Source organism: Urocampus carinirostris, chromosome 16 (genome assembly GCF_059441175.1).
Source record: "Urocampus carinirostris isolate Australia breed hairy pipefish chromosome 16, RoL_Ucar_1.0, whole genome shotgun sequence".
NCBI lineage: Eukaryota > Metazoa > Chordata > Actinopteri > Syngnathiformes > Syngnathidae > Urocampus > Urocampus carinirostris.
Window position 1 is genome coordinate 9,448,915 of NC_142364.1, and position 26,892 is coordinate 9,475,806.

General features: G+C 41.5%; 1 protein-coding gene across 2 annotated transcripts in view; it reads right to left on the reverse strand.

Moving 5' to 3' along the window:
- LOC148350160 (uncharacterized) overlaps nt 1-26,892 on the reverse strand; it is an 87,366-nt gene that overhangs the window by 57,788 nt on the left and 2,686 nt on the right. The window contains exons 2-3 of one of the 2 annotated variants that reach the window (XM_088319644.1): nt 8,862-12,276; nt 471-545 (exon numbers count right to left, since the gene is read on the reverse strand). In XM_088319644.1, the coding sequence (XP_088175770.1) occupies nt 471-545; nt 8,862-11,686 (2,900 nt within the window). In that variant the 5' untranslated portion in view covers nt 11,687-12,276. Of the gene's footprint in view, nt 1-470; nt 549-8,861; nt 12,277-26,892 lie in introns of both variants that reach the window. The other variant, XM_088319643.1, reaches the window with a different exon arrangement.

Sequence of the window (26,892 nt, forward strand, 5' to 3'; positions counted from 1 at the left end):
CCAGCAACGATATGTAAAAACCTTGTGAAGAGTTACAGAAAATGTTTGGCCTCAGTTACATAGGACGTGTACTTAAAGTATTGACCAAATACTTATTTCCCACCATGGTTTGCAAGTAAACGCTTTTCTGTTTTTTTTTTTTTCACATTTTGTCTGTCGTGGTTGACAATTCCAGAAGGAGGACTTGGTTGACTAAATTCCGTACCACTAAAAGTGCTTCGTGGGTAGAAGCGGCCATGAATCCATCAGAGCGAACTCCCCCGAATGTGACGTGATGCGCCATGGCAGCGCCATGCACAATAAGCGCTCGCCGTGAACATGCAATGTGCTCTCCTCGTCTTAACACGGAACGCGACGGGAGCCGCAAATAAGCACACTTTGCTCCGGTTTACGCTCAGCGGCCATGGAAATCCCATTCCCGAATTCGCTCGTGCTGTAAGGAGGAGAGAGGGACGACGTTTCGTGCGTACCTGTAGATGATGCAGGCGCAGTCCCGGCACGTGCCGCAGTTGTCCATGTCCTCGTGAGCGCTCCCGAACGAATGTCTTCTGTGGAGAAGCGTTCAGAAGTCAGAGAACGCGAGAGAACCGATTGAAGCAGGGGCGTTCAATTCGTTTGGGCTCGGGGGCCACGTGGTGGGGAAAAATAAAACTCAACGCAAATGAGGGCTGTACTAGGAGATTTACGAGAGAGAGAAAGAAAGGGGAGCGAGAGAGAGACAGAGAGTATCAAAGGGGAAAAGAGGGAGGAGGAAAAAGAGATCCAAAGACATAAAAAGAGAGAAAGTGAAAAAGAGAAGAGAGAAAGAAAAAGACAAAGAGAGAAAGAGACAGAAAAAGAAAGGGGAAGAAGAAGAGAAAGAGAGACAAAGTCATGAAAGGAGAGAAAGGGAAAAAGAGGGAGGAAAAAAAAGAGATACAAAGACATAAAAAGAGAGAAAGTGAAAAAGAGAAGAGAGAAAGAAAGCGACAAAGAGAGAAAGAGACAGAAAAAGAAATCAGGAAGAAGAAGCAAAAGAGAGACAAAGACATGAAAGGAGAGAAAGAGAGAAAAGAGAAGAAAAGAGAAAGAGAGTAAAAGAGACAGAGAAGATAGAGACAGACCGAGAGAGAGAAGAGAGGAAAAAGAGAAAACAAAGACAAAGACATAAAAAGGGAGAAAGCGAAAGAGAGAAGAGAGAGACGGAGAAGATAGAGACAGACTGAGACAGAGAAGAAGAGAGGGGAAAAAGAAAAAACAAAGACAAAGACATAAAAAGGAGGGAAAGAGAGATGAGAGAGACGGAGAAGATAGAGACAGACTGAGAGAGAGAAGAAGAGAGGAAAAAGAGAAAACAAAGACAAAGACATAAAGAGGAGGGAAAGGGAAAGAGAGAAGAGAGAGACGGAGAAGATAGAGACAGACTGAGAGAGACAACAAGAGTGGAAAAAGAGAAAACAAAGACAAAGATGTAAAAAGGAAGGAAAGGGAAAGAGAGAAGAGAGAGACAGAGAAGATAGAGACAGACCGAGAGAGAGAAGAAGAGAGGAAAAAAAGAAAACAAAGACATAAAAAGGCGGGAAAGGGAAAGAGAGAGGAGAGAGACGGAGAAGATAGAGACAGACCGAGACAGAGAAGAAGAGAGGGAAAAAGACAAAACAAAGACAAAGACATAAAAAGGAGGGAAAGGGAAAGAGAGAAGAGAGAGACGGAGAAGATAGAGACAGACAGAGAGAGAGAAGTAGAGAGGAAAAAGAGAAAACAAAGACAAAGACATAAAAAGGATGGACAGAGAAAGAGAGAGACGGAGAAGATAGAGACAGACCGAGAGAGACAACAAGAGTGGAAAAAGAGAAATAAAGACAAAGACATAAGAAGGAGGGAAAGGGAAAGAGAGTAGAGAGAGACGGAGAACATAGAGACAGACCGAGAGAGACAACAAGAGTGGAAAAAGAGAAAACAAAGACAAAGACATAAAAAGGAAAGAAAGGGAAAGAGAGAAGAGAGAGACGGAGAAGATAGAGACAGACTGAGAGAGAGAAGAAGTGAGGAAAAAGAGAAAACAAAGACAAAGACATATAAAGGAGGGAAAGGGAAAGAGAGAAGAGAGAGACGGAGAACATAGAGACAGACCGAGAGAGACAACAAGAGTGGAAAAAGAGAAAACAAAGACAAAGACATAAAAAGGAGGGAAAGGGAAAGAGAGAAGAGAGAGAGAAAGAAAGAGCAAGAGAGAATAAGACAGAAAAAAAGAAGAAAAAAGAGAGAAAATATGCAAGAAAAAGAAAGGGGGAAAGAAAAAGAGAACGAGATTGCTCACTGTTTTTTTTTTAAATTGACAAAATTGGAAAAATGCAAGGAGAGTGAGATTATTCTGCGGGCGGGTCAAAGTTAGCCACAACATTCGTTCCAATTTGAAATAAAAATGATTGGGGGGAAAAAAACAAACCTTGTAAAAAAAAAAAAAAAAAAGAACTCGATTAATCCTGGATTAATTCGAGGGCTGCGAGTCTCTGTGAGATTTGCAGAAAAACAACGCTGCCTCCTGTTTTCATCAAAACAGACACCATTCCAAATCATGCTTAGAACCTTGCCAGTTGGCGCAGCAATAAATAACCATGGCGAAAAGTGCTCCTTATACTCTCCTGTCGTGGTTATTGATATTTGTCTTCGTGCCATGGCAACCCATAGTTGTGCATGCGGGAGAGTATTGATAACTGTTCCAAATCAATCCCTTGATCATTTTGTTAACGAGCGCTACTCAAAAAACAATAAACCACCCCACCTAATCTTCCTCCGACTGGGCATGACGTAACCCATGAGTCACTTCTTGACTCAGGGACTAAAATAACTCAGGAGACACTCATTTCTTACATTTTTTTGAAAATCAGCGGGGAAATGTCTAGTACAGAAAAGTGACACGTTTGTAAGGGTGCTTGAAATGCTTGAATGGCGTGTTTTCAATTTCGGGTAAAGTGATTAAAAACTGATTGAAATTGTTGACGTTGCCATGTTTCTTGGCAGTCTGACTGTATAGACCACGCATTAAATGAAGAAAGGTTTTCAAAAGTGCCTGAAAATGACGCCAACACTATTGCTCTGGTGACTTGTCATCATGGGGTTTCTAGTGAAGCATCATTGCCCCCTACTGGGCACCCAAGAGGACAGCTTTTTTCAGTTCCCAAACAGCTCTATAGATTTTTTTTACCACATATTTTCTATATGTTCAACAAAATTTAAGTCTTCAGTGCAATAATAAATTATGAAATGCCAAAATATTAACTATTTACATTTCTATTTGACCAATTTAGACACATATCCTCTGAAAAACAAGCACAACTTTGTATTTATTTTTTTCTCAACTCTATCCCTTTTTATCCTCTCTCTCTCTCTCTCTCTCTCTCTCTATTTGTTCATCCTTCTCTCCCTCTTTCTCTCTCTCTCTCTCTCTTTTATTTATTTTACTCGCCTCCTCTTTATTTCTCTCTTTTTTCTCTCTTTTTTCTTTTTTCTGTCTTTCTATTTGTACTCATCTCTCTCTCTCTCTATCTCTCTCTCTCTTTCTCTTTCTCAATATTTTTCTTTTCTCATTTTCTCTCTGTCTTTCTTTATCTTTATATCTCTTCATCTCTCTTTCACTCTCTTTACCCATCTTTAACCCTTGCTATTTTTCTCTTTGTTCATAGTTCTCTCTCTCTCTCTCTTTCTCTTTTTTCTCTCATGTTCTCGATTCTGCTTTATTTCTCTCTTTCTTGCTCTCTTTCTCTTTTTTCTCTCTTTCTCTGTATTTTTCTTTTTCTCAGTCTTTTTATTTTACTCTTTCTTTCTCTTTATTTCTCTTCCTCTGTCTCTTTCTGGTTCTCTCTTTTTCTCTTTATTTCTCTTTCTCTGTCTTGCTCTTTTTCTCTGTTTCTTTTTAATAATTTTTCTCTGTCCTTTTCTCTTTGTCTCTCTCTCTTTATTTTTTGCCTTTTCCCTCTCTTTTTCGTTTTTCTATCTTTTTTCTTTTTTTGATCTCTTTCTCTTTTTTATCTCTTTTTTTGACTTTTTCTGTCTTTGTATTCTCTCTTCCTTTCTCTCTTTACCTATTTCCCTTGTCTCTGTATCTTCCTATATTTTTCTCCCTCTCTTTTAATTTTTTTCTTTCTCTTTTTTCTTTTTTGTTCTCTTTCTCTTTTGATCTTTTTTCTGACTTTTTCTGGCTTTGTATTCTCTCCTCCTTTCTTTTTCTCTTTCTCTCTTTCCCTCTTTCCCTCTTCTCTGTACCTTCCTATATTTTTCTCCCTCTCTTTTAATTTTTTCTATCTCTTTTTTCTTGTTTGATTTCTTTCTCTTTTGATCTTTTTCTGACTTTTTCTGGCTTTGTATTCTCTCCTCCTTTCTTTTTCTCTTTATCTCTTTCCCTCTTTCCCTCTTCTCTGTCTCCTCCTATATTTTTCTCCCTCTCTTTGAGATCATCAAGAAGAACAAGGGCCCCCTTTTGTCTTGCTAGCAGCGCAATACGTTCTCAAACCGATTAGCATGTTTGTTTTCCTGACGGTGAGAAATTTGGCTGTCGCGCACAGAAGCAGCAGGTGGGGAGAACTCACACTGCCGGTCGATTTCGCCCTTCATAACTTATGCATCCCTAGCCGGGCGGCAGACGGGCAGATGGCTCTCTTGATCACCACCCGGCCCCCGGGGGCAGAGGGGCCCCCGCTAGCTCGGGTTTACAGCTCGATTAGCCCGAGGCATCCGGTCATTTATTCACACGTGGAAATATGGCTCCCGTTTGACCTCCGGCTTAAACGCCGAAATCCGGACTAACCCTGGAATGAACCCCTCGTTCCCGTTCCTGTCCAGGACCCCGAAATCCGGACTAACCCTGGAATGAACCCCCCGTTCCCGTTCCTGTCCAGGACCCCGAAATCCGGACTAACCCTGGAATGAACCCCTCATTCACGTTCCTGTCCAGGACCCCGGAATCCGGACTAACCCTGGAATGAACCCCCCATTCACGTTCCTGTCCAGGACCCCGAAATCCGGACTAACCCTGGAATGAACCAACCCCCCGTTCCCGTTCCTGTCCAGGACCCCGAAATCCGGACTAACCCTGGAGTGAACCCCCCGTTCCGGTTCCTGTCCAGGACCCCGAAATCCGGACTAACCCTGGAATGAACCCCCCGTTCCAGTTCCTGTCCAGGACCCCGAAATCCGGACTAACCCTGGAATGAACCCCCCGTTCCCGTTCCTGTCCAGGACCCCGAAATCCGGACTAACCCTGGAATGAACCCCCCGTTCCCGTTCCTGCCCAGGACCCCGAAATCCGGACTAACCCTGGAATGAACCCCCCGTTCACGTTCCTGTCCAGGACCCCGGAATCCGGACTAACCCTGGAATGAACCCCCCGTTCACGTTCCTGTCCAGGACGCCGAAATCCGGACTTACCCTGGAATGAACCCCCCGTTCCAGTTCCTGTCCAGGACCCCGAAATCCGGACTAACCCTGGAATGAACCCCCCGTTCCCGTTCCTGTCCAGGACCCCGAAATCCGGACTAACCCTGGAATGAACCCCCCGTTCCCGTTCCTGTCCAGGACCCCGAAATCCGGACTAACCCTGGAATGAACCCCCCGTTCCCGTTCCTGTCCAGGACCCCGAAATCCGGACTAACCCTGGAATGAACCCCCCGTTCCCGTTTCTGTCCAGGACCCCGGAATCCGGACTAACCCTGGAATGAACCCCCCGTTCCCGTTCCTGTCCAGGACCCCGAAATCCGGACTAACCCTGGAATGAACCCCCCGTTCCCGTTCCTGTCCAGGACCCCGAAATCCGGACTATCCCTGGAATGAACCCCCCGTTCCCGTTCCTGTCCAGGACCCCAAAATCCGGACTAACCCTGGAATGAACCCCCCGTTCCCGTTCCTGTCCAGGACCCCGGAATCCGGACTAACCCTGGAATGAATCCCCCCTGTCCCGTTCCTGTCCAGGCCCCTGAAAATCCCGAAACGGAGGTTGGAAGGGTTAAGTCGATGTCACTATTGTGTCATCATCCAATCAGACTGCGATCTCTCACTGTGTTTAAATAAATGATATCATTTTGCCGCTGTTTACTTTGAAAGTACATCTTTACCAACGATGGCGTCATTTTTTTGCCCGAGCAGGGCTTTTTTTGAGTTTGAGTGAATCATCCCGTTTTTTCTCGCATTTTTTCTCATTAAGGTCTTGAGCAATGTTCCCTGTAATTTTCCAGGGGTCTGAGCGTTCACACAAAGTAGAACAGAATAGAATAGAATAGAATAGAATAAAATAGAATAGAATAGAATATGCCTTTATTGTCATTGTTACAACATGGGATATGCTGTGACAACGAAATTGGACGACTCCAGGTCCACATTTACAGTGAGGATAAGGAAACAAAGAGATAAAGGAACAAAGAACTAACTGTCTTTGTTGTAAGTAGGCTTTGTTTTCCTTTGGAGGGGGGGAGGGTGATGAGGGGGGTGAGGGACAAACAGAGTTGGTGGATACAACTGGAATGTTTGATGTTTGACCTTACATTAAACATAGTCCAGTGTTTTTTCCGAATTGCTCAGTCCACATATTGAGTGGATTTGGGAGTACAGTACAGTATGTGAGCAACGCTTGAAACAACAGTGAGCGACAGTAATCCCAAGTGTGGCAACTAAGTCATTATCAAACAGGTCCAAAACTTGACATTACGTTACATTTTGCTGAGTTTCCGGCAATTTTTTTTTTCACTTTTGAATGAATTGACTCATGTTGTAAAGGTTGTACGGTTTTTACAATTCTTTCACAAGATTTATTTTTTTCCTGGTATCTTTTGTCGCATAAGATTCACATTTTTGGGGTCTTATTTTGTCGGTTGCACGATACACAACTGTATTTCATCACATTTTTAGTGGAAGTACAATGTTGGCAAAAGATTGACTTGGTAGAATTGGAAATTATTTGAATACAACACAAACTTTTTCTTCTTTTTCCCTGTTCTTTTAAAAAAAAAAAAATTCCTTTAAAAAATCTCATTGTGTTAATTTTTTCCTAGATGTTACTTTTTTCTTTTTGATCTCTACTTGCTTTTGTCCCTTTGTTTCTTTCTTTTCTTTTTTCCTGGCTTTTTTTCTAAATTGTTTCTTTTTTTTTCTCTTCCTTTTGTTTCTTTTTTTCTCAGCTTTTCACTACTTTTTCATTTTGGTATTTTTTTCTTTTTTGTTCTATTCCGCCCCCTTCCTTTAAGTCGTTTTGTGCATAATTTTACATACTATTTGGTCGAGTAGGGATTGAAGAAGCAGAAACAACCCTAAGAGTCGCTTCGGACCCGAAAGAGCCGGTTCATTTTAGTGAGCCGAGCCGAAGAAGCCCGTTCTCAAAAAAACTCTACTGACTTTACTCAACTTCGTTCTACTTCGACCTTGACTTCAAAATACCGCATTTAGAACACAGTGTCAGGGGAACCCTTGTATTTTTACCTTCATGCACTGTAACTTTGACTTAATTCACTTTTTAATTAGCAATTTTGAGCCCTGATTTTTGTGAGCCGGCTAGATTTTCTTGTGCGCGGAAAAGCTCTGGGTAGTGCGCAATTGCGCACACACGCAGCTTAGAGGGAACATTGGTCATGAGTGACAAAGTGGGAAGAAGCGAGAGTACAAACACAACAACCACCGTAGTGAACGACATTCATAGCTGTCAACCTGTACATTTTTGCCGTACAAAGTACGTTTTTTATGCATTTTAAAACGTGTACGACGTACAAGAAAATATTTACGGAAAAACGCCAATTTGTCAATGATGGGTACCATCCGGTATACACCGACTATCCCCAAACGGCAAATCAATCAAGTCAAACGAGTTCCAGTCGTGTAGTGAAAGGAAGTCCGTCTATTTTTTTAGAGAACCGGCTTTTTTGGCTCAACTCATTAAATAGAGCCGGCTCTCAAACGGCTCACTTGCTTTGATGATTGATATTACGAATTATGTTGTATAAAGAAGTTAAGAAAAAAAGGAAGTAGAAAAGTAGAAAATGAAAAAAAAGACAGGTTTGTGGTTATCCCTTTAATCGGTATATTACCAACAATAACTTGATGCAGTAAATTAATTAATAATTTGAACAAGAAAATGTATTATTCTACTTAATTATATTAGCATGTATTTTTTCCTTCTACGGTGAACGTCTAAGCTACTTCATTTTTGAACCTTTTTTTATGATAAACCTCATTCACGTCGAGCAACTCAGTATCTCACAACAAAATGTTCATTAACAATATATATAATATAACGAAACACATGTACAACATAACATGTTAAACTACATAAATAAACACGTTTGAAGAAAATATGGTGTAAGATCATTTTGTAAGGGAAAATACAACATTTTGTAAGGGCGTGGAGGTTGACAGGTATGGAAATTCTTTGAAAGATCGCGGAGGCAAGGAAAACACGCGTGTTCAAGCGAACAATTCCATGAAAGAAAATAAACAAAAGAATACTCCTATCAAGAAAAGGACTTTTCTGCCAAAATGGACTCAATTATATTCCTGGTGACGCTATGAGGAGGATGATAATGGATCGGACCTTGAGAAGGCATTACAACTGTGGCGGGAGAGCAAACCACAAAGAATATATGAACTGAAAGATCTGAAGTGATAACTGCTTTGTATTACCAATAAACTATAATGATTAAAACGGAATGAATATATAGATTTTTATTATATATTTGTCACCGATTTACAATTTCAACCTCGATAACACTAAATTTTGGGGACCCATAGATCTCTGTCGGGACCCATAGATTTTTGAGCATGCGAGTCCCCGGGACCCATCACTTTTCACAGGTCAAATGAACACTGTTAATGTGAAGCAATCAAGTGAAATACGGCCTCACCCATCTCGCTCCGCCTCCTTCTTCTCCAAATCTTGAATGACATCCAATAAGATCTTGATGGTATTCTGGCTGGTCTCCAGAACCCCTTCCAGACTGAGGAGATGGTTCTGTAGGCTCCGGATGTCCCGCAAAGGCCCGTTGGGACCCAGGAGTTTCTCTGTCACCCGAACCGGGTCCAGTTTACACTTGGCCCCGGACACTAATCCCGCCAGGATCTCTTGTACCTGTCTCATGGTGTCAGCTTGTGTCGGAGTCAGGGACTTCCCCCCGGCAACGGCGCAACCCTTGTCCCCGGAGCATCCCTGCTGGTTTGGAGGCAGAGCATGTTGGCTGTTGGGAGTATTGGCTCCTGCGCAGAGTATTTTGTGTAGTACCCCGAGCTGAGCCTGGGCTGAGCTGAGACAGCTGGGTTTGAAACAGGTCTTGATGGGAGAGGGTGGCTTTTCTCCCTTCACCACGCAAACTGGCGGCGTTTTAGCCCCGTGCTTAGGAGAGTTGGCACTCTCGCAGAGCTTTGATGAGTCCGCGCGTTTCACAGCTTCTTTCTTCTCTTTCCCTTCATCTTTATCCTTCTCGTTGGTCTTGCTGTCCGACTTGAGCGCGGGTGTTGGAGCTGTAGCCGGCGGCGGGTCATTCCCTATTTTACGTGGGGTGTACGGCGGCGGTGGCGGTGCGGGAGGTGGGAGTCGAATGCCCCTCTTATCCTGAGCATTCGAGGGGGCCTGAGAGGGAGGGGTGTACGGCGGCGCTGCTCGAAACGAGTACAAAGGAACGGCTTTAGTCGGCGTGGCGCAACGATGCGTATTGGGAAGATTGATGATCGGTGTTGGCGATGTGCACGGTACGAGTTTGGGGACTGGAGGAGAGTAGGGCGCTAAGCCGATGCTGACGGATGAGGCCTTCTGAAAACCTTGACATGGAATGTTGCAGTGAGCTACTGTTTTTATGACGGTTGTACACGTAGAGTTGGCAGGGTCGGGGAGAGGGCCGGTTTCCCGGTTTGTCGTGTAATAGGAGATGGAGGTGCAAGACAAAGCAGCTTGTGTCACGATTGTACATGGTGTTTGATTTGTAGCGGGGTAGTTGTTTAGCGTCTGAGGTTGAGAAGTGTTTTCATGGATGGGGTCGAATAAAACCCCACTTAGGTTATTCGCAGAGGAAGGGGTAAGACTGGTAAGGGAAAGTGGCGATACTATGTTTGGCACGATGGAGTTTCCAGTAGGGCATGCTGGTGCTTCTGGCAACGGAGTGGAGAGGATCGGTGTACTGGCAAAAGCTGGCGGTGTTGAGTGTGTGGAGTGTGAGATGGTATGCGGAATCACAGTGGGTGCGGAGCCAGAAACGGGCAGGGCCACTGGAGTAGTTGGGGGGATGCTAGCTGAATGGGGTGTTGACGCGCAAGAAGGGTCAATGCATTCTTCGAGGGGAGGTGTCGGTGCGCTTGTAGGATGCGAAGATGTACAGTAAGGCACAGTATTTTTTTGTGTGACGCGAGTGTCCTGTGTCCCATTTGGCCGTACAGGACTTTCAACTTTATTTTGATTTGAGTTTGGTGATTCTAGCGGAGTTTGAGAAGCACAAAGGTCTGACGTTTGCAGCGGGGTTGGTTGATGGTCTGGCGACGAAGGCAAAGGAGGGTCTGTCTGTATGTGAGTGGTGCGCTTTGTAGCGTTTAAAGGGAGGGATAAATTGGAGCCGTTGTTTTGAATCTGGACTGCCGACTGTTTTTTACCCTCGGTTTGACTTTGTGTAGTGCAATATTTTAAACGGGCAGACGCGCACTCTGTTTGAACTCGCAAAGCGCAGTGTCTGGTGTTCGAATGTGGCAGGGTTGAACAGGGGTTTTCAGTCTGAGTAGGAGTGGTGCAATAGTGCACTTCTTTTCCTGGATCGCTAGTGGTCCTATTCAGACGCTTCCTCCTCCTGACCAGAGAGGGCGTGACACTGCCCTGCCGCTTGGATCCGTCTCGGCAGGATGAGACGGGACAGTGAAATGGCTCAGTGATATGAAGTGTTGATGGAGGACAGCTGTGCCGAGAGTTTTTTGTAACAGCAACAGTTGATTTAATGTCTGTTTTTGAGGATTTTGACTTCCGTTCAATCACAGTATGATCCGCTGTACCTTGTGGACCGTTCGGATCCTTAGAGGCCGGCAGCTCCGCATGGTTGTGTGAAAGGTACTCGTCCTGGGAGTCGTGTTCATCATCGCCATCTATGCCTAAGGAATCCCCCATGCTGTGGCTACGAGTGTGTGTGGAAGAGAGAGACTTTTTCAGGCATGGCGAGGTCTGAATGGCTGTGCTGGTGCTTGACTTGCGTGTCATCGGCAAAGTCAGGGAGTTGGCTTGTGGCGGGGCCCAGCATCGACGCGTGGGCCCTGGTGTTAGCGGATGTGGAGGGGCCCTGGCCAAGAAAGCCGCCACCACTTCAATTGTACTAGCCATGTCCCCACGCACTGCCCCAACCACAGAGGTCCGACCGGGAAGGCCGTCTGTCCGAGGCCCGCCGTCGTCGACCCATGCTCCCTTGGAGGCCCTGCTGCCGCTCTTGCGCAGAGGATGAGGACTATCACAGTCTACTGTTGGCTTCTGGCGGCTGCCGTTCTCACCTGTGCCGCTATTGCCGCTGCTGCTGCTGCCATCCTCCAGGTCTTTAAAGCGAACCTGGTGGGTGCGACTGCGGCGCCGCCGCAGGCGACTCTCAATGTCCGGGGAGTCACGATTGAGCAGCACGGACCGCACTGTCATCGTCCCTGACTTTTCCGCCAAGGCGCTCTTGCCGTTGGTTTGGCCCGTCAGCAAGCGATTGGGCTCTTTGCTCACCATTGCTCTTTTCTCTCGTTCCCCCCCAACATCCAACGACTGTGCAGATATTCCGGCCCGTCAGTGCATCACCGAGGGTATGGATTTCCTTTCGGCCCGTGATCTGGTGTTTCTGTACTCAGTTTTATTGGATAATTGTTTTTTAAGGTTGTGCAGAGATTATCCCTTGTCTTTACTCCAAGGAAAAGTCATTTTCACAGGTAGAGGAAGGAGAATAAAAGTCTTATCTTTTCCTGTAGAAAAATAAACAGATGCCGTATAAATATTCTTTAAACTGATGCATGTCTTCTGTCGCTCTCCCCTGGCGTTCCTCCGCGAGTAAGATTCCGAGCGAGCAAACAGGGAGGATGGAACCTGTCCTTCAGTTTTGTGTCCATCACATCGGTTGTTTGACCTTCGCAACCGCGTCGTCCTCCCGGCCAGGAGCAAGGACGGCCAAGTTATAGACCGGACTCGCTTGGCTCTCCATCACACTCTGCATCGTTCGGCTTTTGTAGCTTCCTGGGTTTTATCGCTCCCCTTCAAAGCTCTTTTCTTCTCTTGGCCTTTCTTTCACCGACTCATTCCCCCGTGGCTCGATACAGTAGAAACTCCTATTAAAAAGCACACAAAGAGGGAGGTGTGAGAGACTGTAATTGTTCCGGTGTTATTACTGTTCCATTGAAACACAACGCGCTTCTTCCTGCGCATAATGAAAGAGCGCTAAGGTAGGCAGCTATTTTAAAAATGCATGAGAGCCGGGTCAACGCGGAATAGAGAGAGAAGAGATCAATCAGTCGAGGTAATGACAGGGCGGAGGTGGCGAAAACGAGGCTCCGCGAACACAACGGGGCCAGGGAGGGGGGTTGTAATTAAGGAGCTATTCAAACTGACTGCGGGCGGCACTGTTTATGTATGTGTTCTAATGTCGCTGACGTGACTCGACGCAACATGTTGTGACTCTTGTCATATCCTTCGTCATTGGCAATTTCTCTTTCCCGCCATGTGGGGGACTCAACGGCGTCGCTTCCTGGCTCGACGATGACACCCTCTCTGATTCATCTGTCGGCCGCGCTTACCTGTGTTCTCATTCACTGTGGTCTTTGTGTTTGCTGTTTACTTTCCACCGCTAACCGTTTCACCGGATGCTAACGTTAGCATAGCGCTAAATCTCCTGCCCGCCGCTATCAATAAACAGCAGCTTGCACACCCCAACGGAGCTTAATCGTCGACGGCGATTTTAATCGGGCATGTTTATGGACTGTACTCCCAAATCCATTCAATATGTGGACTGAGCAAGACACTGGACTATGTGTAATGTAGGTTAAACATCAAACATTTCGGTCGTATCCACCAACTCTGTTTGTCCCTCACCCCCTCATCAGTACCCCTTCTATTTTCCAGCGTTCTTCTACTGTATGCGTCTGAATCCCATAGGCCCCAATGACGCTTGGCGGCAATGTTCCATGTAATTTTCCCCGGGTCTGAGCATTCACACAAAGTCGGTGAGCAACGCTTGAAACAACAGTGAGCAACGGCAATCCCAAGTGTGGCAACTAATCCATTATCAAACATGTCCAAAACCTGACATCCAGTTACATTTTGCTGAGTTTCCGGCAATGCAAAATGATTTTTCTCTTTTGAATGAATTGACTCATGTACGATTGCAAAGGTTATACGGCCTACAAACGTCGTTTGTTCTCAAAATTCTTTCACAAGATATCCATTTCTTTTTATTTCCTGATATATTTTGTCGCATAATATTAACATTTTTGGGGGCTTGTTTAGTCGGTTGCACGATACACAATTGTATTTAATCACATTTTTGAGTGGAAGAACAATGTTGGCAACAAGATTCACTTGATATCGTTGGAAATTATTTGAATGCAACACAAACTTTTTCTTCTTTTTCCCTGTTATTATCTATTTTTTCAATGCCTTTTGAAAAAATCTCATTGTGTTTAATTTTTCCGAGCTGTTACTTTTTTCTTTTTGTTCTCTAATTACTTTTTTCCGACATTTCTTTCTTTTCTTTTTGTCTGGGTTTTTTTTCTAAATTTTTCCTTCTTTTTTCTCTTCCTTTTGTTTCTCTTTTTCTCAGCTTTTCACTACTTTTTCATTTTGGTATTTTTTTCTTTTTTGTTCTATTCCCCCCTTCCTTTAAGTCATTTTGTGCATAATTTTACATCATATTTGGTCATGTAGGGATTAAAGAAGCAAAAACAACCCGAAGAGCCGTTTGGGACCCGAAAGAGCCGGTTCCTTTTAGTGAGCCGAGCCGAAGAAGCCGGTTCTCGACAAACTCTACTGACTTTATTCAACTTTGTTCTACTTCGACTCGACTTCAAAATACGGCATTTAGGACACAACGTGTATTTTTACCTTCATGCACTGTCATTTCGACTTAAGTCGCTTCTTAATTAGTAATTTTGAGCCCTGATTTTTGTGCGCTGGCTCGATTTTCTCGTGCGCTGAGAATGTGCGAGCAGTGCGCAATTGCTTTGCGGGTATAACAAAAACTGTGATTTTGCATGATAGATTTTGTTAAGTACAAACGCTGCCCCACTTAAGATTGTTCGTAACTTGAATTTGTTCGTATGTTGCATCAGTGCCTTATTTTATACGTTTAAGGTTTACATAAGTTTGTTGAAGGCTTGTATAAGTAACCTGCTTTGTTTTGTACTAAAAAATAATAAAATAATATGCTCCATAAAGTTTAGTGTAACTTACTTTTGGAAGATGGGCTCTTTTTGTTTTAGGTTAATTTCAGTCACGTTGTTTGTATTGTATTTTTTTAGGCTATTGTAAACATTTTCAGGGAGCCATATGAGTGTTTCTATTTACTTTTTACACGAGTTCATGCTAAGCCTAATTTTGCCCCCTGCACAGTGTGATTAAGTCGTTTTAGAGAGGAACATTCAGACAGAGACTGAGCAATTAGCTCTTATCATAACATTAGTTCATCAATCTGGCTCTTTTTGTTTTAGGTTAATTTCAGTCACGTTGTTTGTATTGTATTTTTTTAAGCTATTGTAAACATTTTCAGGGAGCTATATGAGTGTTTCTATTTACTTTTTACACGAGTTCATGCTAAGCCTAATTTTGCCCCCTGCACAGTGTGATTAAGTCGTTTTAGAGAGGAACATTCAGACAGAGACTGAGGAATTAGCTCTTATCATAACATTAGTTCGTCAATCTGGCTCTTTTTGTTTTAGGTTAATTTCAGTCATGTTGTTTGTATTGTATTTTTTTAGGCTATCGTAAATATTTTCAGGGAGCTATATGAGTTTTATTTATGTACTTTTTACACGAGTTCCTGATTAGCCTAATTTTGCTCCCTGCACAGTGTGATTAAGTCGTTTTAGAGAGGAACGTTTAGACAGAGACTGATAAATTAGCTCTTATCATAACAGTACCAGGTTTCTAAAAGCTATTAAAGTTGAATTCAAATCTTTTTGAATGATTAAAAAAAATCCGACGCCAATTTTTACGCTTTTACAGCACAGGAATATCGTCCTTCTTGTAATACTTCGCTCCTCTCTTTAGTCTACAAGTGTGATAATTAGTAACGCCTTCGCAGTTTCCAGGTCATTCTAAGAGCAAGAGGAGCAAGTGAGACCCGAGGGCCCGAGTCTTTTTATTTACGCTCTTTTCTTCCCCCCGCACCTGGCAAGGGAAGCTTCTTTGTCACATCTCTGCAAAAGCACACTTATTGGGATTAGCGATGATTAAAGACGCGGCCCGGGGGCCAAATATCAAGCTCGTATACGCTAATGGATTTAGGGATGAATGATGGGGATCCCTGTTTATTTTATCGCTGATGAGCCGCTTATGATGATTCACCCGAACTACTAAATCTCGGGCGAGCACAAGGACGAAAGTATACGCCGAGCGCGTACTTAGCAAGGTGAACTCGCTTCGGGAACGGCCGATTCGGTAGCGATAGCCCTCTCGGAATAGCAACGCGGTGTCGGTGTGATGGGGGAGCGCCGCCTCTCTTATTGCCATGGCGACCTCGCTTCACCCGCTTTAATGGGCCGTAATATTGGCGGGGAGGCGGGAGACGGCTCCTTGCGCTAGCGTCGCTAGCTTTTAGTGCTATTAGCGGTGCTTATGCAAACTAGCACAAGCTGGATAGCTTCAATTGGCTTGGTTTGCATGACTTTGGGCGTATGAGGGTGTGGCTTACTGTTGGAATAATGTACATAAGTTATTCAACTTTACTATAATTTATGTGTGTTTTATGTTTTCTTGTGAGATATTGTGCTTACAAAATAAGATATGAAGTGAGTTGGAGGCACTGTGATAAAAAGCGGTCTCCCGTTCTGCAGAAAACCATAAACAATTCTCTCTGTCCTTTTTGTATACAGGTTTTTGTTACGAGTGTTGGGTTGAACCTGACATTTACTCTAGGGTATCCATCCATCCATTCATTATCTGAACCTCTTATCCTCATACGGTCACGGGGGTGCTGGAGCCCATCCCAGCTATCTTCAGTGGGCAGGGGACACCCTGAACTGGTTGCCAGCCAGTCGCAGGGCACAGAGAGACAGACAACTCACTCGCTCATTCACACCTAGGGACAATTTGGACTGGCCAATTAACCTGACATGCATGTTTTTGGAATGTGGAAGGAAACCAGAGCGCCCGGAGAAAACCCATGCAAGCACGGGGAGAACATGCAAACTCCACACAGGGGGTTCGATCTCATGACCTCAGAACTGTGCCACACAGTGCTGCCCTTACTCTAGGGTAGTGCGTCTCAATTATTTTCTGACATTTTCTGCTTGTTTTTTTTTGACATGATATCGGTAGGGACAAAACGATTGCTTGAAATTGGTGGTAACACATTACCTCCGTCCTTGAGAAATCTACAACTTTCTACATATTTTCTTTGACAAAAAACAGAAGCGTCTTATCAGCGTGATTGAGTTGTAATGTTTTTAAGTGACAGTTTCATTGATTCGGCTTCATGCTGTCCGCTGCCAAGTATATCATATACACTGTAAGGTTTCCTGAACTTAATCTGACACCAAGACACTTCACTTGTCTTGTCCAAACCCTTACAGTTGGAACATGTCCAGAAGCCGGAGAAGGTAATGAGCCGAGTATAGTCCACATAATAATTTTTTTAACCATCACATAGTTTAACAAATCAGGTCTCTGCCTGTGTCAATAACAATCGTGTGCAGGAGACAGAGCAACGAGAATCCGGGGGCTCCTCTGTTATAATTCATGCCGATGGAATGCTTACGCCCCATTACCAAGCCTCTGGCTGATTGGTCCGCGCCGTGTTGACGCACATATTCAAATCGTCCTTCGAAGGATTGGGAGAAGGGTAATAGGTCATCGCCCTTGCCCCAGCAGGTCAGTCATTGTTATCTACACAAACCAAAGGCACATTCCAAAGCACAGGCGTTTTTACAACAGCCTTCTCTCAGAGTTTGCCCTCAAACGCTGAAGTCAGATTTTAGAACAAGTATATTTGACTTTGTTAGATAAAACAGTGTATAGAATAGTATATAAATTCAACACCAATGAATTACATTGATCGTCTCCCTCCGTAGCCGCAGTGAAGTGCTCAACCTAACTTCTGGGAGGAGACTTTTGTTTGACTCCTTACCCCGTCTTACCGGGTTAAATATTTTTTCCATGGGGTCGCTTGAGAGTCTACTCCAATTCTTGTCTACACTTCATACTCATTGCTTATACTCTGCGCTAATGCCCCGCGTGGAGGCGCAATGTAAGTAAAACACTGAGAGGGATACATACTTTATTCATCCCTGTAGGGAAATTCATATTAAGTACTCTATATCAACACGTTATATTGGAGTTTTATGTATTCTATTTCCTTTATTTTATTGTTATTTTATTTTCAACACAAGGATACTGCTGGAAGTGTTCATTTCCCTACGGGGATAAATAAAGTATCCATCTATCTATCTATCTATCTATCTATCTATCTATCTATCTATCTATCTATCTATCTATCTATCTATCTATCTATCTATCTATCTATCTATCTATCTATCTATCTATCTGTCTATCTATCTATCTATCTAGACATCTAGACATCTATCTATCTATCTAAACATCTATCTATCTATCTATCTATCTATCTATCTATCTATCTATCTATCTATCTATCTATCTATCTATCTATCTATCTATCTATCTATCTATCTATCTATCTATCTATCTATCTATCTATCTATCTATCTATCTATCTATCTAGACATCTAGACATCTATCTAGACATCTATCTAGACATCTATCTAGACATCTATCTATCTAGACGTCTATCTATCTATCTATCTATCTATCTATCTATCTATCTATCTATCTATCTATCTATCTATCTATCTATCTATCTATCTATCTATCTATCTATCTATCTATCTATCTATCTATCTATCTATCTATCTATCTATCTATCTATCTATCTAGACAACTATCTATCTAGACAACTATCTATCTATCTATCTAGACATCTATCTAGACATTTATCTATCCATCTATCTATCTATCTATCTATCTATCTATCTATCTATCTATCTATCTATCTATCTATCTATCTATCTATCTATCTATCTATCTATCTATCTATCTATCTATCTATCTATCTATCTATCTATCTATCCAGCCAACTCTTTTTACAAACGATTTTGATTTTATCGATTTGTTGTTGCAGCCCTAATTCCAAATCAGTACTGAAAAAGTCCTAGTTTTTGTACCAATCTGGGTTTGTTAGGACTGGGAATAATTGAGGATTCTGTGTAAAACGAAAATACATAAAAATAATATAAAATACTCCCTCCCTGCAGGGGGAGCCTGGCCAACCCAATTATCCGCGGCTACTGCTTTAATATACAAGTCTACTGACCTTGGATTTTTTTTCTTTTTTTACAGTAATCTTTTGTGGCTTCCACCATGTTGCCGTCCTTCTGTTTTTCATCAACACGGCCTTTCTCTCGAGTCGTATCGCTTTCTTGTAAGGAGGGAAAAAAAAAAATCCTGTTTTCAACCTTCAGCCTGACAAATTTGCCTCTGAGCCTCAAACCGCACGACCGTTCCCGTAACTCGTTTCTCCACCGTGTCGGCCTCATCTCTTTCCTATCCTCTTCCCACCTTATCAACCCTGCCACTTGTATCACTTAAGCTCCCACGATTGACTTATGGCCAAGCCCCGCCTACAAACGCAATGAGCCAATCGCAGTGCGCATAGTCACCTCGATACACTCGAAAATAGTCAAACGGTGTGAATGGGGTACATGCAAATCTGACACGAGGTATCAGGGGTGGATTTTTTTACCCTTTCCCAAGCCACTTCTAGATTGAGACAATTTGGATATAGTTATGTGGTTGACCGCAGCACCAACTCAACGGGGATTACCGTAATTGTCATGGTTGCCAGGGTGCCCAATTGGCCACGCCCGTGTGTGTCACGGTTGCCATGGTGAATTGGCCCCGCCCGTGGTGCGACAGCTGCGGCTCGTTGAAAGATTGGATTTTTGTCTATATAAAGCTCAGCGCTCTCTTGATTGGGTTGTCAGCCCGTCTAACGAACTCCTGCCTCACAAGACGTGAGTTCTGACTTTGTCCTGTTTCCCTGTGATATCTCCACTTCCCATTTATTTTTGTCCTTTTTCATTTCGGGTTCCAGTTTGGTTTCCGTCTGTTTTTGTCCTGTTTATCGTTTCCTCCAGTTTTCTTTCCCGTCTAGTTTCTCCTGTTAATTTTCAATATCCTAATCCGTTATCTATCCTGTCCATCACTTCCTGTCCGGTATCGTCCCCATCTGTCCGATATCCACTCAGCCAATTGGAATCGGTCTCGTCGGTCTCTGGCTTCCGGTCTTTACCACAACAGACCGGCTACCTAACGTGCATAACTCCCTATTTCCAGTAAAATAAAAGGCTTGTGTGAGAACGTCACGCGTTTGGGTCCTGAATCTGTTCTGGTCCTCTGTCAGTAATAAGGATATCCACGTCTGTTCTAAGGTAAGTCAACATAGTATTTGAGGCTTTGAGGCAACATATTGTCACTTTGTTGGAGGGAAATATAAGGTTTTTTATAATGTTAACGTAGCTTAAGCTAGCTTGTTTTTGTACTTTAGTAATTATGTCGATTGGAGGGGTATTGTCATGCGCAGAACATTACGCAATTTTCTCCCAAGTTTAGCAACTTCAATGACCCGATACTGTGAGTATCAGATATCTAAGACCATGCCCACAGAGGCTTGATCTGATCAAGCGTCCCTGGTCCATATAAAAAGAGGAACTGATCGATAGTTCATTCTCTTTTCTACCGGCTCTTTTCTACTGCCTTGTGTAGCGTGGCCGAAAGGCCTTGAGTTTAGCACATGGGCCACATGTTAAGACCACTCGTGTCACGAGACCAAATCTCCCCACAAAAACAAGTAAGAGGGTGGTTCCAGATTTAACACCATGTTTGCTGGTTCTTGGGAAAGAGCGTTTTTTTCTGCACAGGGCAATCTCCCCAAATCGCCGAGCATTATAGCGGGAAACTTTCTTTTTTCTTTCTCGGCCTGGTTCATTTTTTTTGTATTTTTGTACTTCCATATAAGAATTTTTGTTTTATATCTGTAGTATTTCCGTAGTATTTTTGTAGTACAGTGTTACTGTAGTTTTATTTTTGTAGTATTTTTGTGATATTTCCATAGGAGAATGTTTGTAGTAGTATAAAGTCATTTTGACGTGGTATTTCCATAGTAGTATTTTTTTTGTATATCTGGAATATTTTTGTATTATTACAATACTTTTATGATTATAGTATATTTGTAGTCGAAAACTAGCATAATTTCCAGGACCCCTCCCCCCTCCTTTTTTTTCTATCATTAATTCTCTGTGTTAATAAATTGTGTGTCTGCTATTTCAATCGGCCTGGTTCATTGATTCCATTTTCTTGGGATTAGTAATTAATTTCAGAACTCAAAGAACTCTATTTATTACATAACTTAATATTATCAGTGTAGGAAATTCTAGCATCCTTCAGAAAAAATATGGTATGCCAAACTGTATACCTCTCTAAGAAAAAAATATATGAATAAATAAGGTACTTCACAAAATGTATATATTTGTTTTACTTACTGTTCTGCTGCTGGCAAAGTACCTGCACTTGGTTCATAGCGGGAAACTCTCTTTTTGTGCTAGTACCTTTCAGCGGACGAAAACTAGCATAATCTCCGGCACCCCTCCTCCCCCCTTTTTTTTTATCATTAATTCTCGGTGTTAATAAATTGTGTGTCTGCTATTCCATTCGGCCTGGTTCATTGATTCAATTTTCTTGGGATTAGTAATTAATTTCAGAACTCAAAGAACTCTAGTAATTCATTTTATCAGTGTAGGAAATTCTAGCATCCTTTAGAAAAAATATGCATTGCCAAACCTCTCTAAGAAAATATTGCGCTTCCACATAAATAAAGAAATATTTTATGAAAAAAAATTACAAAATTATCAGATAATCTCTATTTTTAATAGTCGGAAAGTATTAAAGTAGGGGTTACTTGCAGCCCGAAAGAATCCGGGCCGGTTCTTTGGCTACATGCGACATTTTAACGTCGAGGTTTATTGGCAGCCGGGAGATAAATCACCGGGCAGGAAGGAGAAGGTGTGCACGCGCATAATACCACGGAACGGATCGTAACTCTCGCAGGTTATTATTTAAGCTTGGCTGCAGCCTGCTGGCCTCAAATAGTGGGGCTCCATCAAGGGGGGGGCGCGTTTAGTCTCCAGGAACATATCCCAGAAAGAAATATTCCTTTATCTTCTTGGCTTTTCTACCTCACTGTGAATGTGTGAAACTGGAGTGCCATGCCCAATTTCGTTGTCACAATATGTTAACCCATTTTGTAAGAATGACAAGAAAGGTATATTCTATTTTGGGCTCCTTTCTAGTTTTATTCTTAGCTTTCTCCCCAGCTATTTGGATGTTTTTGTTACGATCTATGTAACCCCATTTTGTTTTTTTTTACCTGTTTCCCTCTCTAGCTAACTACCAAGCTACCTTTTTAGCTATTTAGCAACACCATTTGGTTTCCATTTTAGAAATTCATATCAAACTGTGAAGGAAAGAATGTTCGGTGGGGGCGTAACCAGCCTGTATTACCCTAGTTGTATTTTTGTTGTATTACTGTAGTTTTAAAGAATTCCTGTACTTTTATTTTGTAGTATTTAGTAATGTTTTCTCCATGGTTTTGTAGTATTTCCATAGGTTAATTTTTGGAGTACATTTGTAGTATTTTTGTAGTATTTGTCATGATTACTGATGTGACTCAGCTGTGCCCGCTCATTGGCTCCCTGTCACAATTTGAACCCAGTCCTGTTTGTCCCCTGTTGTCAGTCCGTCTGCGGACCCTGACTCACGCCTGTCCCGTTTTTGCTCCCGTTTGTCTCGGGCTATGACCTGTTTTGATCCTGACCACGTCTGCTCTACCGGGTTAGGGTTAGGGTTATTTTTGATCCCGACTTTGTCTATTCTCCTTTGTCTCGGTCTACGACCTGTTTTGATCCTGACCACGTCTGCTCTACCGTCCCGGCTTACGACTCATTTTTGATCCCGACTACGTCTATTTTCCCGTCCTGGCTTACGACTCGTTTCCAATCCACGTTTTTTGCTCTCCTGTCCCGGCTACCGACCTGTTTTTCCGTCCCTTCATTTAATTTCATTTAATTTAATTTAATTTCATTTCATTTCATTTCATTTTATTTTATTTTATTTTATTTTATTTTATTTTATTTTATTTTATTTTATTTTATTTTATTTTATTTTATTTTATTTTATTTTATTTTATTTTATTTATACAACAAATAAAATCTCTGTTGCTATCATCCGGCTCCCATTTGTCAGACAGCGGAGGAAGAGGAAAAGAAAAGAGGTAGACACGTTGGGTTATATTTAGTGAGGAGTCGGAGAGAGTGTGATGGAGGAGGCGGTGAAAGACCCAGCAAAATCCAGGGCGGTAGATAGGGGCAGAAAAGAGGAAATGTCACGGCTCGGGTTCACTGGAGTGGTAAATCGGGAGCATCAGCGTGTCACGGCGTTTAAGGAGGAACCCGAATGGAACTAAAAAAAGCTCCGCCATTGGGAATTTACAACCGCGCTTTCCGATTGATATTTTGCCGGCTCGGCGTTCCAAAAGCTAAATGCGAGGTGGAATGTTAGGGACGAGTTTACAGACTGGGTGTTTCGAGAAAAGAATGAGCCCAAACACGCCAGTAGACGAGCAAACTATTGGTTCCAAACCGATAAAAGTCATGTTATGGAGTGGCCAGCCCAATCCCTTGTTCTCAATCCAATCAAAACCGATAAAAGTCATGTTATGGAGTTGCCAGCCCAATCCCAGGATCGCAATCCAATCAAAACCAATAAAAGTCATGTTATGGAGTGGCCAGCCCAATCCCAGGTTCTCAATCCAATCAAAACCGATCAAAGTCATGTTATGGGGTGCCCAGCCCAATCCCAGGTTCTCAATCCAATCAAAACCGATAAAAGTCATGTTATGGAGTGCCCAGCCCAATCTCAGGTTCTCAATCCAGTCAAAACCGATAAGTCATGTTATGGGCTGGCCAGCCCAATCCCTTGTTCTCAATCCAATCAAAACCGATAAAAGTCATGTTATGGAGTGGCCAGCCCAATCCCAGGTTCTCAATCCAATCAAAACCGATCAAAGTCATGTTATGGAGTGCCCAGCCCAATCCCAGGTTCTCAATCCAATCAAAACCGATAAAAGTGATGTTATGGAGTGCCCAGCCCAATCCCAGGATCTCAATCCAATCAAAACCGATAAAAGTGATGTTATGGAGTGCCCAGCCCAATCCCAGGATCTCAATCCAATCAAAACCGATAAAAGTCATGTTATGGAGTGGCCAGCCCAATCCCAGGTTCTCAATCCAATCAAAAACGATAAACGTCGTGTTATGGAGTTGCCAGCCCAATCCCAGGATCTCAATCCAATCAAAACCGATAAAAGTCATGTTATGGAGTGCCCAGCCCAATCCCAGGTTCTCAATCCAATCAAAACCGATAAAAGTCATGTTATGGAGTGCCCAGCCCAATCCCAGGTTCTCAATCCAATCAAAACCGATAAAAGTGATGTTATGGAGTGCCCAGCCCAATCCCAGGATCTCAATCCAATCAAAACCGATAAAAGTCATGTTATGGAGTGGCCAGCCCAATCCCAGGTTCTCAATCCAATCAAAAACGATAAAAGTCGTGTTATGGAGTTGCCAGCCCAATCCCAGGATCTCAATCCAATCAAAACCGATAAAAGTCATGTTATGGAGTGCCCAGCCCAATCCCAGGTTCTCAATCCAATCAAAACCGATAAAAGTCATGTTATGGAGTGCCCAGCCCAATCCCAGGTTCTCAATCCAATCAAAACCGATAAAAGTCATGTTATGGAGTGCCCAGCCCAATCCCAGGTTCTCAATCCAATCAAAACCGATAAAAGTCATGTTATGGAGTGGCCAGCCCAATCCCAGGATCTCAATCCAATCAAAACCAATAAAAGTCATGTTACGGAGTGCCCAGCCCAATCCCAGGTTCTCAATCCAATCCAAACCAATAAAAGTCATGTTATGGAGTGCCCAGCCCATCCCAGGTTCTCAATCCAATCAAAACCAATAAAAGTCATGTTATGGAGTGCCCAGCCCAATCCCAGGTTCTCAATCCAATCAAAACTGATAAAGGTCATGTTATGGATTGGCCAGCCTAATCCCAGGTTCTCAATCCAATCAAAACCAATAAAAGTCATGTTATGGAGTGCCCAGCCCAATCCCAGGTTCTCAATCCAATCAAAACCAATAAAAGTCATGTTATGGAGTGCCCAGCCCAATCCCAGGTTCTCAATCCAATCAAAACCAATAAAAGTCATGTTATGGAGTGCCCAGCCCAATCCCAGGTTCTCAATCCAATCAAAATTGATAAAGGTCATGTTATGGAGTGGCCAGCCCAATCCCAGGATCTCAATCCAATCAAAACCGATCAAAGTCATGTTATGGAGTGGTCAGTCGATTCCCAGGATCTAAACCCAATCAGAACCAATAAAAGTAATGTAATGGAGTGGCCAGCCCAATCCCAGGATCTCAATCCAATCAAAAACTTGTGGGGTGGTATCAAAAACGCTGTCTGTGAAGCAAAACCAAGAAATGTAAATGACATAACAACTTAAAGGTCTCACAAGTTTGTTGACGCTATGCTACATATACGTGAAGCAGTTATAAAAAGGTAGTATTTTCGCAGTATTTATGTAGTACTTTTGTTGTATTTCAAAAGTCAATTTTTTTGTTGTATAGCTGTAGTATTTTTGTATTATTACAGAGGTTTTATGATAATAGTATTTTTTGCAGTGTTTCTGTACTATTATTTTTTTTTGTATTTTTGTACTTTGTCGTATTTTGTAGTACTTTTTGTACTTTTTGTAGAATTTTTTTTATATCTGTAGTATTTCCGTAGTATTTTTGTAGTACAGTGTTACTGTAGTTTTATTTTTGTAGTATTTTTGTGATATTTCCATAGGATAATTTTTGTAGTAGTATAAAGTCATTTTGACGTGGTATTTCCATAGTATTATTTTTTGTCGTATATCTGTATTATTTTTGTATTATTACAATACTTTTATGATTATAGTATATTTGTAGTATTACTGTAGTATTATTATTTTAGTATTTTTGTACTATCTCTGTTTTTGTAGTATTTTCATATATAATGTTTGTTGTATATCTGAAGTATTTCTGTAGTATTTCTGTAGTACAGTGTTATTGTAGTTTTATTTTTGTAGTATTTTTGTGATATTTCCATAGGAAAATTTTTGTAGTATTGTAATAGGTGTCATTTGCAGTATTTCTGTTGGAGACCTCTTGTAGTCGTATTTTTGTAGTAATATTTATCTGCTAGTTTGTTTGTATATATATTTTCTTAGTATTTCAGTAGAAGTATAATTGAATTCTGAAGTCATTTTTATGTGGTATTTCCACAGTAGTAATTTTTTTTGTATTTCTGTTGAACTTTTGTTGTATTTTGAAAGTAGTTTCTTTTGTCGTATATCTGGAATGATTTTGTATTATTACAATACTTTTATGATTATAGTATATTTGTAGTATTACTGTAGTATTATTATTTTAGTATTTTTGTACTCTCTGTTTTTGTAGTATTTCCATATAAAATGTTTGTTGTATATCTGAAGTATTTCTGTAGTATTTTTGTAGTACAGTGTTATTGTAGTTTTATTTTTGTAGTATTTCTGTGATATTTCCATTGGAGAATTTTTGTAGTATCGCTATAGGTGTCATTTGCAGTATTTCTGTTGTAGACCCCTTGTAGAAGTATTTTTGTAGTAATATTTCTCTAGTAATTTTCTACATAATAGTATTATGTATTGGTATTTTTTTCGTATTTCAGTAGGAGTATAATTGATGTATTTCCCAAGCAGTATTTCTGAAGTCATTTTCACGTAGTATTTCTATAGTAGTATTTTTTATTTGTATTTTTGTTGTACTTTTGTTGTATTTTGAAAGTAGATTTTTTGTTGTTGTATATCTGTATTATTTTTGTATTATTACAATAGTTTTATGAATATAATATATTTGTAGTATTACTGTAGTATTATTTTTGGGGGTATTTTTTTACTATCTCTGTAGTATTTTGTAGTATTTCCATATAAGAATGTTTGTTGTATATTTGTAGTATTTCTCTAGTATTTATGTAGGACAGTGTTACTGTAGTTTTATCTTTGTAGTATTTTTGTGATAATTCCATTGGAGAATTTTTGTAGTATCGCTATAGGTGTCATTTGCAGTATTTCTGTTGTAGACCCCTTGTAGAAGTATTTTTGTAGTAATATTTCTCTAGTAATTTTCTACATAATAGTATTATGTATTGGTATTTTTTTCGTATTTCAGTAGGAGTATAATTGATGTATTTCCCAAGCAGTATTTCTGAAGTCATTTTCACGTAGTATTTCTATAGTAGTATTTTTTATTTGTATTTTTGTTGTACTTTTGTTGTATTTTGAAAGTAGATTTTTTGTTGTTGTATATCTGTATTATTTTTGTATTATTACAATAGTTTTATGAATATAATATATTTGTAGTATTACTGTAGTATTATTTTTGGGGGTATTTTTTTACTATCTCTGTAGTATTTTGTAGTATTTCCATATAAGAATGTTTGTTGTATATTTGTAGTATTTCTCTAGTATTTATGTAGGA